We start from the raw sequence: 10,041 nt of genomic DNA on the forward strand, positions 1-10,041 counted from the left end.
ATCTTTACTATAAAAGAATTTCAATAACATTTGATTTATTTGACTATCTCAAATTTATAGAGGACATTGAAAACAATTAGATTTATGATCATACAAATTTTTATTTGACAATTTTCTACAATGATTTAAGTCCAAGTCATTATAGCCATAATGTGGAATTTTCATTATTAAACTATAGCCACTAATCTCAACTCTATTCTTTGTTAAGGAATACTCCAACCTCCACAACCTACTCTCAAAGGCTCCATCAAGATTTGAATTCAGATTTTTGGATTCAAAGTCTAAAGTTGTAATTGTAAAATCTCTGTCGAGATTAAAAACAAGCTCTAAAGTATATTACAAAAGTGCCTTGGCAGTTGTAGTTTAACTATTGTTTATTGTAGATATGTGCCATTCTTAGATTTTTAGATCCATTATATGTTTGCCTTTATTAATTTTAGTCACTATCAATGTACTTATAATGATTGAATGTAAACTCACCTTATTTTCTATTATTATCCTTACACTATATATGTATATGTTGTCATCTTCGATATTTTGGTCCTAGATTAAAATATTGACGTTTATCTACTATTCATCTTAAAAAGCTATTGCCATGTAAATGTCGACTTGTTTTTGTATAAATATCTAAGACAATGATGTTACCTTCAAACAAGAGTTGCATTGAGTTGAGTATATTAGATAGATGAGATTGACTGATCTATATGGCACTGCATCAAACCATCTTTGTCTATCTTCATTAATTTGTTATTGGCATTGAGTTGTTCGGAGTGAGTCTAGAGGTTGTTTTTAGTCATTTGTATTCTATCTTAGTTAGAATCTCTTTGATCTCTCTTTCCATTTGTTCTTCATTAATTCATGATTTATATGTACTTCTATATATTTTAGTAATATGGACAACTTTTAGGCTTAAATTACATAAGACAATGTACTTATTCTATAGAGCATGTGATCATTGCTAGAAAATATGGAACATGGCTGAAATAAGCCTTACACCACTTGTGACAATATGGTATGCAAAACTATTTATAAAACTTGTAATTGACTTTATTAGACTCAATAAATTAGAAATGTGTTGTATAAACAATTAATATATATATATGTATATATATATATATATATATATATTGGTAGCCACAAAATATACTATTGAACAGGTTAAAAACAAATGCAATAAAAACAACACACATTAATAGTTGTTGCTTGCATCTTGTACAAGCACATATTTAATTTGGATATAATTTCCTTTCAGTGAGTAATCAAGGTACTTTTTTCATGAATAAAGTTTTTGATTCATGTAGAGAACTTTAAGTTGTTTTGATTTTTCAAATTGGGTTCAACTACCATTTAAAAAATAAAATAAAATAAAAATAAGAAAAGAATCTAAGTACCAAATCTGGTTCAGTAAAAGTCAGAAGACAATGAATAGGCTTGGGATTTGTTGGTAAAAAATATAATAACTTTCTTGTTAAAGAAAGGAAAGGAAGCAGTGTATAGCATTTGGATATAATAATAATAATAATAAAAATAATAATGTATGAGAACAATTGATATCTTTGCAGGGCTTGGGAGGGAAGGTTTATGGTGGAGCCCATCATCCAGTTTGTCCAAAAACTTGGTGCATGGGGAATCACATTATGTCTCATTCCTGAGTAATAGAGTCACTGAAATTACAATGAAAGGTGGATAGGGCATTGGGTGGATGGAAGAGGGTGTGGGGAAGTGGGAGAAGCGTGAAAGTCTTCGAGACTCCATGTGGGGGGTGGGAGTGTCGAAGTGCAAGACCTTTCGGGTTGATGACCGAAAGGAGAGTCCAAACGGGAGTGTGGAGAGAGGATCAGATAGAAACAGAGAAAAGAAGAGGTTTGGAGAGAGTAAAAGTTGGAGGTGGGGGAGTGTGTTAAGTGTGGCTGCTGGGATTCGAGCCCAGGTCTCCACGGCCACAACGTGGAATTCTCACCACTAAACTACAGCCACTGCGTCCCCTCAATCTAGATCTTCGTGAGTGTCCCCACGCAACCTCCTCACCCTACCCCCGGAGGCCCCACCGAGATTCGAACTCGGGTTTTTGGATTCAAAGTCCAAAGTCGTAACCACTGGACTATGGAGCCGCGGATTCGGGCCTTCATGCCTGCTCTCACGTGGCTCATTCCAACCATACCCACAACCACCCCCATCTGTTACACCGCCCCACCCAGTTCCCTTGTCGCTCTCATTACCATCTCGCTCATCACCCCCATCGCTCATTACGATCTCATTACGATCTCATTACGATCTCATTACCGCGTGTGTTGCCTCCCAACTCCACTGCTCCTCTTCACAACCTCATCTGTTTCATGCTGCCAACATTGCTTTCTGCTTCAATCCCTTTCACCACCCAACCATACTTACGCCACGCATCCCTTTCACCACCCAACCATACTTACGCCACGCATCCCTTTCACCACCCAACCATACTTACGCCACGCATCCCTTTCACCACTTTCTCACGTGCTCTCACGTCTCGCTCCACACCAATCCCCGCCCACCTATTCCTCAAATTCGCCGCACCTTCCTACCATGCATCCACGGAACCCTTCCTGAAGTGATCTCGTTCATAATCGTAACGGAACCCCGCATTCATACCTCGAGACTCTGTAGCGGCGTTGTCTGCGTGGTCCTCGCCGTCGAAGCAATGGTATGCACTTTCTCTCAAGGCGCTCTTTGAATGTCCCTGGAGCAGAAAATCCCATGGCACATCCATCGCTCACATGCTCATGAAACTGGTGGGTGACTTCGTTGTTGCTTTTCCAGGTTGTGATCTAAAGACTCTTGATCGGACTGTGGTCAATTGTCAGAATTGGACCAAAATGCTCAAGGGACGGGATTCGCCACCACGAACTAGACGTACCCATCGAACTGAAGACATGCATTAGAAAAAGTATTCGAGACGAACCAGCGGAATTAAAGATCAACTCTTCACATTTATATTACACATCCGAACCATCACCCACACCGCGCGACCAATTACAAGCACGACATATTCTGTCGCCATCCTCTCCGATCGGCCGCAGTTCCCGAACCTCTGTTTACTCACCCACAACACCTCCAGGCTGCTACGAGCGCCCAATGTTTATGCCATATGTCGGCAGTATTGTGTATCAGGACTATCGCCTCTCACCAACGTTGTGTACATGTACCCGACCGCTCGTGCGAATGAGCTGTCGTTTACCGAAACCAAAAATGTGTCTGCCGTACTCTAAAGTAATCTAGCCTACTCACACACTTAGGTCTAACGTCCCAGCTGGACTTGCGATCATCTTCGCACCACACACTGGAACTTTTTGTATGCCCACCACTACTCGGAAGCTTTCTACTTTCCGCTCGCGATCAGTGATCGGATTCCCACAAATGACCTCGGCCTTCTAATCAGGCATTTATTGTGATGCTGTTCTTCGAAAGCACGTCTCCAGGGGTACACAGAAGCTTCGACTGCGCGGATGTTTTAGTGAGCACGACCACTGCAGGGTCCATTGGGCTCTGGAGCTACATCTCGATGACCATGCTCTGGTGCAGAAGAAAACTCTAACACTTTCTCAAACATTGGTGCCTTTCAGCCGTGATATTGCCTTGACCCGGACACAAGCTCACGGAGCGGGCTGAAGATCGAGGGAAGTTTGTACGCCCGTTTATCCTTGTGCAGCATACCGCCTGTACATGAAGAACGCACCCACATCAGCACAAACGTACCACACCCGTTCCAGTAGAATATGACGACACATTCTTCAAGTCATACCTACGATCGCATCAAAGATCGTACTCCCCGGACCACGATCACACTTCTGTCTTTCCAACTGAGCATTTCAACTAACCGAAATGCCCCAGCAAAACTGAACCAAACCAAAACCAATTGCTAGCGGCGTTTAAGGGCTCCAGGAAGGAATGATCATTCACCTATCCAGGAAACGTAACCCGCTGAAACGACCCAAAATAGCGCACTGCTCACGCAGCCGTTACTGCACATCGGAATCAAACGACTGCGTTAGGCCATAGACCAGATGGACGCGCAGAATGCTCTGCGCAACGAGGCTTTCGGCTTGCCATGTCCACACACCCAAAAGAAACACACAACTACAACTAAGAGAATAACACAAGATGCAATGAGTGGACATGAGGAACTTACATGTACATGCTGATTAGAATGCCCTCGCCGGCCAACGAGCATCCCCACGACGAACCCGTGAACCACATGAAATCCCTAACGAATAGTGCCCGAGGCAGTAACAACCCGTTGCCGATCATGGCCAGCAACACGGTCTGAGACGAAAGCCCCTTGATGTTGGCGGGGTTCACGTAGTTGGTCCACATTTGTGCAATAGGCCCCCACATGAAGAGGAGGGTGGCCGTCCACGCAGACACACCGCCCATGTACAAAAGCACCTTCTCCGAAAGCTTCCCCATCCGAGCCAGGACAACCAACGAAACCATTATGCTTCCGTAAAAATCGGATGGTGACTGGTATGGAGGAAAAATGATAAATGATTGGTATTTGCTTGAATACTATTATTATAAGTAAATTCTAAGAATGTCAATTATTCATCCCAAACATTATGATGAACCACGACAAATATCCCTAGCATATCTTCCAAGGTTTGATTTGTATGCTTTGTTTGCCTATCTATTTGGACACGAAAGGTTGTAGACATGGCAAATCATGTACCTAGTAGCTTGAATAAGACTTCTTAAAAACTTTTTATGAAGCCTGGATCTCGATCTGAAAAAATAACAAAAAGTAATCCATCGTGTTTAAAAACATTATTAAAGAAGACTCATCAAGTACTGAGGCATCAATATTCAAGCACACCGTAGCCAAGTGAAGTTGCTTTGAAAGTTGATCTACAAAGATGTCAACCGTTGTATGATTATGAAGCATCTGCAATAAACATATAATGAGATCCATAGTCACATGCTTCCAACGTGCCGTATGTAACAAAATTAGCTGCAATAGTCTAAGAGACGTTGCATTGTATGCTTTATTACATTGACATGACTCACAAGACCGTATAAAGGCTCGAACATCATGATTCAAACTTACCCAAAACTATGTCCTTGAGATCCGGTCTAGAGTGTTCTCTCTTTTCAGATGTCTAAATATTGAGATATCATGTCTCTCTTGAAATATGTGCTTCCAGAGTATAACATTATCAGATACATAAATCTACTTTTTGAAATAGAGCAAGCCATTATTAAGACTATAATCTTAATACTATATAAAGCCTACCTTCAGTAGATTACTAACCATCTTGAAATAAGCATTCTAATGTGTAGCTTCTTTCTATTTTGTCTCTTTGGTTAGATTTAAAATGATACTATTAATGGTAGCTTGTTACTTTTACCTTATTTCTCAATTCATCCTTTAAGTATAGTCTCCTCAATAAGTTGTTTGACATAGTATATTGTCGCCCTTGCTTGTACTCAAGCTAGATATCATAAAGTTGCAACTGTTCTTTCCATTGATGATGTCGTAATTTCATATTTTATAGATGCAAATTGTATAGCAAGGTTCAATAGTCATTCCAAACAACCACTTGCTTCTCCAAGAAATAGTGTTGCCACACCTTTGTGGAATGTACAATCGCTAATTGCTTTCAATGATGTATAGAGTAATTGCGCTTTGTTCTTCTGAGCTTATATGATTCATACGCCACTAACTGAAGGCTCCTACCAAATTCTTGTTAAAAGATCGCTCCAATAGCAAAGTTGGAAGGATCAATGTCAAGTATACAAAGAAGATTAGAATCATATGGTTGCAATATAAGAGCAATAATGAGTGTCTCTTTCAACCTATCAAAGGTACTTTGTTGCTCCAATTTCTATTCAAATAGAGAACCTTTCTTTGATAAGTTTGTCAATGATGTAGTAATGTGAGCACATTGCCAAACAAAATGGCAATAATATCCAGCAAGGCTTAAAAATGAGTAGACTTTACAAGCATCCTTGGAGGTTGGCCAATCTTCTATCTAATCTTGCTCCATATGCACGCCTTTGGAAGACACCACATGTCCCAAAAAAGTGACTTTCAACTTCCAAAGTTCACATTTTGATTGCTTGCAATAAAAGCAACTATCTTCTAGCTGGAGCAACACTTTTTGTAGGTGTTGTTCATGCTCTTTAAGGATTTTACTATATACAAGGATATCATCAATGAAGACAATTACATACTTGTCCAAAAGGTCCTAAAACAATCTATTTATGTGACCCATGAAAGAAGTAGGAGCATTGTTGAGGCTGAAAGGTAAAACCAACCATTTGAAATATCCATAGCATGTATCAAATGCTATCTTTTTTACATCCTCTCTTGCAATAGGTATTTTCCAATATCCGCTCTAAAGATCCAATTTATTAAAGATGGTCACACCTCAAAGTTGGTCAAGAAGATCATCCATGTATAAAAGTGGATATGCATTTTTAACAATCTGCTTATTGAGGCCTTGATAGTCGATGCAAAGGCAAAGTCCACCATCCTTCTTAGCTACAAAGAGTACAAGTACTCCCTATGGTGATGTACTTTCTTGAATGAAGCCTTTCTCCAAAAGTTTGTCCAATATCTTCCATAGCTCTTCAAGTTCTTTTGATGCTAGGCAATAAATTGATCAATTTGTTGGTTTGGCTCTAGGTAATAGTTCTATTTGAAAGGAGGCACCTTCATTAGGAGACACACCATTAGGTAGGTTGATTAGACATTCTAATATTTCTATATGAGTTGATTTGCCTATTTTATTCCTTTGATTGTCTTTCTTACCATTGATGCAAGATTTGAAACCACCATATATATATATATATATATATATATATATTGGTTGCTTATGCTACATTTGTTTCTTTATAAAGGTCGTTCCTATAAATAGGTCTTTTATTATAGATTGTCTTTCATCTTCACTTAATGCCGAGGTGCAAAAAGTCACCTTGCGTTGCCAATCTTTAATAGAGATTATCTTTGCTATATAATCAACTTGCTTATTTTCTTTCTCTAGCTATGGCATAGTAGGGATAACATCATATCTTAGCTTTGTCACCTTGAACATCTCTCTTGAGACGTAGGTGCCAGTCAACCTCAAGGTTTCTTTTTCACATGTCTCACTCAATACGTTCTCTCAATCATCTATTAGATATATATTTCTTCCCTTGATTGCCTTAGTTTTAATTCCAAGTTGGTTTGTAATTTTAGTTGAGATATAATTTTTTATAGAGCTACAATCTACAAGTACTTGACTTGATTTTCTTTTTAGTAGTCCCATTAGATGTACCAGTTAACTCTTTTTATACTTATCTAAGGCCATGCCATTTGTCTCTAAGAGATAATAGCTATTTTGAGTACTGGCCTTCGATGCCTTTATTGAAGAGTTTTATTTTTCTGCTTTATTTTATTATGAACTTGGTGAATTTTGAAATTGTAAATCTATCTCATTTTGCTAGTGCTTGAATTTTGAAGTTTTGAACAACCTCCAATTTGATAGCCTGCCTCCTAATAATAGAAACATAATTCCTTTTGTATCAATATTTGTTGTCTTTGTAGTATCAATGATCCTTGTAGGATATCAATTTCCATTAACGTTGGTTGTTGTGCTATAGTATTTGATAGCGGCATAGAACTTTGTGCTATAGGTCGTGCTCCACAATTTTTAAAATCTATAGCATCAACCTTCTCTACAATCCGAATTACCTCTTTGAATGTTTATGAATCTTTTAGCTCTATTTATCTATGGATCCTAGATTTCAAACCTCGTAGGAATCAATCCATCATCTTTGCCTATAAAACATTCTTAATTTAGAGACATATAAACTTGAAGGAAGAAACATAATCTTACACTGACTTAGATTGCGTAAGACTTACTAACTAATTGCATGTTATCTTTTCTACATTGATGGATCAAAATTGATTCCTAAACTCAGTCTGAAACTCCTTCCAATCACAAAATCCACCTTGAGCTCCATAGCTTTGAACTTGATGTTGCCACCAAACGGCTGCCACATCTCTCAAATAGGTGGCTGTATATATAATTCCTTCAATGATTTTTGTCCCAAATAGTTGGAGATATTGTTGCATGTTGAAGACCTATTGATATACATCTTCTTGTCTTGAACTCCAAGAGTATGTACAAGACTTATTCAATTTCAACCTAATAGATATCAACTCTCTTGTCCTCAACGATTCTATTTGCCCTTACAAAGTAGATATCTAGCCTAAGAGGTGTTGTATTTGAGCCTCCATTTAGAATTGCTCTACCATTTCTCCCATATTATAATTTTTCTACTGGATTCCACTATTATAATACCTTATCACCTCCCAATTGACTTTTTAAGAGTAGCTTGTAGTAGCCTCAATACAACACTTAGTGTGACCACAACAAGTGATCTTGGACTAAATGATGATTATCAATATACTACCAAAAGAAAATAGTGTAATATTCATTCTAATATCAATAAAATATAACCGGTCTATCTTAAGTATCCAAAACCCTTCTAATCCACAATAACATAAAATCTTATTATAAGATAGGAAAAACTAAACTAGAATAAAACCGAATAAAATTAAACAGAATGGAACACAGAGAACAAAATTGAGCAACAAAAATTGAAATAGAGTAAAACAAAACATGAAGATATAAAATCCAAAATGTATTGAGAGAAAGGATCCATAGCCATACCTGACCAAATGCCCTAAAAGGCCCTGGCTAGTCCTATTTATACTTTTTTCTACCACCTTAGACTTTCTAGAATGTACTTAAGTGATAGATCTTACTTTGATATTTGCCTTAATTTCTTTTTAAAAGGTTCCATGGTGGATTCCACCTAAATAACCATCTTAAGCCTTATTTAGAAGGTTTTATGAAGGCCCTACCTAAATAACCATCCTAATTTTTTTTTAGAATGTTCCATGATAGATCCTACTTGGTCCACAAGGCTAACTCCAATTCTAGAAACTTCCATGGTTTTAACTATCTATCTCTATGTGTCAATAATATAAATATCTTATCTATATCCTGTTATAAGATTGTTTACAAGAGCCTTATTAACATGAGTCAAATCGTCTTTATATTTTTTTATCTTGCAAGTAAAGAAATCCTTCCTTATAAAGATGATATTGGACATGTTTTATTCTTAAATATGTTGGAATAATTTTTTTATACTTTTTCTTATCTTATATAAGAAATAATATAAATGAAATTGGCTTTATTTAAATTAATAGAAATCATGCCAATTTTTTTTTTTTAATATCTTGAAGTCTTTTTTCCCCTCATGTTGGCATGTGTATTTGGAAGATCTTCACTTTCATTTAATATATCCTAAAGATCCAATAAAGCAAGAAAAAAAAGAGTCCTAAAGCTCTTAAAATTAGCAAAAAGAAGTTGTTGCTTTACAATTTCAAAATACCATCTTTATAAATAAATTAGTATTTTCACTTTCAAAACATACTTAACTTCAATTTTAAGACTTTTTCACAAGTCTTATAAATAATATAAATACTTTCTCTCTAATTTGTCATCCTTAAATTATTTTGTAATCACAAATCACTTTTTAGTACTATTAAAGACCTTTTAAGCACCTTAAGCTTCTATAACACATAAAAATACAAAATCAATCTATCAAAATTTTAACTCAACAAGAATAAATATCACTAATGTTCTAAAATATTACTTTTAAGTGTAAAATAAATATAAAACTCAAAATGCATCTAATTATAAGTAAATAAAAATAAATATCTAATTATAGATTTAAATTTAAAATTTAAGAAATTAAAAATCTTAATATCAATGATGATAATATAATCTTTATTTTATAATAATTTTTTTTTTATTATTTCAAAAATTAAAAATAAATGTAAGTAGATCTATAATGCATTGAAAAAAAGATGAGTAGAAAGTCTCAATATTTAGCATCAAAATGATTGCATATAAAGAGAAGTGTGGAAAAAGATGGTTTTTACTTCCAACATTCTTTATTTATAAGTAGTGGAACATATTCTAATTAACAACTTCCAACACTTCAATTTCATCTATC

General features: G+C 36.3%; 1 protein-coding gene and 2 non-coding genes across 3 annotated transcripts; all 3 read right to left on the bottom strand.

Annotated features, from left to right (window-relative positions):
- Positions 1-1,905: 1,905 nt before the first annotated feature.
- TRNAH-GUG (transfer RNA histidin (anticodon GUG)) lies at positions 1,906-1,977 on the bottom strand. The gene has a single exon. It is a non-coding gene; the product is annotated as a tRNA-His (tRNA).
- A 62-nt stretch (positions 1,978-2,039) lies between these two features.
- Positions 2,040-2,111, bottom strand: TRNAQ-UUG (transfer RNA glutamine (anticodon UUG)). Its single transcript has one exon. It is a non-coding gene; the product is annotated as a tRNA-Gln (tRNA).
- An 832-nt stretch (positions 2,112-2,943) lies between these two features.
- Positions 2,944-4,491, bottom strand: LOC112276473 (maltose excess protein 1, chloroplastic). Its single transcript, XM_024507836.3, has 3 exons — positions 4,163-4,491; positions 3,934-3,995; positions 2,944-3,690 (listed from the first exon to the last, which is right to left on the bottom strand). The coding sequence occupies exons 1-3, from the start codon at positions 4,465-4,467 to the stop codon at positions 3,593-3,595; spliced, it is 465 nt and encodes a 154-aa protein (XP_024363604.1). The 5' UTR covers positions 4,468-4,491; the 3' UTR covers positions 2,944-3,592.
- Positions 4,492-10,041: the final 5,550 nt, after the last annotated feature.

The sequence above is a fragment of the Physcomitrium patens genome, chromosome 24 (assembly GCF_059467195.1).
Source record: "Physcomitrium patens ecotype Gransden chromosome 24, ASM5946719v1, whole genome shotgun sequence".
NCBI classification, from domain to species: Eukaryota; Viridiplantae; Streptophyta; class Bryopsida; order Funariales; family Funariaceae; genus Physcomitrium; species Physcomitrium patens.

Coding starts and splice junctions, on each gene's coding strand:
- LOC112276473 (XM_024507836.3), bottom strand. CDS start 4,467: ATGGTTTCGTTGGTTGTCCTGGCTCGGATGGGGAAGCTTTCGGAGAAG. Junction 3,996..4,162: donor ATTCTAATCAGCATGTACAT/GTAAGTTCCTCA, acceptor TCCGATGTGCAG/TAACGGCTGCGTGAGCAGTG. Junction 3,691..3,933: donor GGGTTACGTTTCCTGGATAG/GTGAATGATCAT, acceptor CTTCATGTACAG/GCGGTATGCTGCACAAGGAT.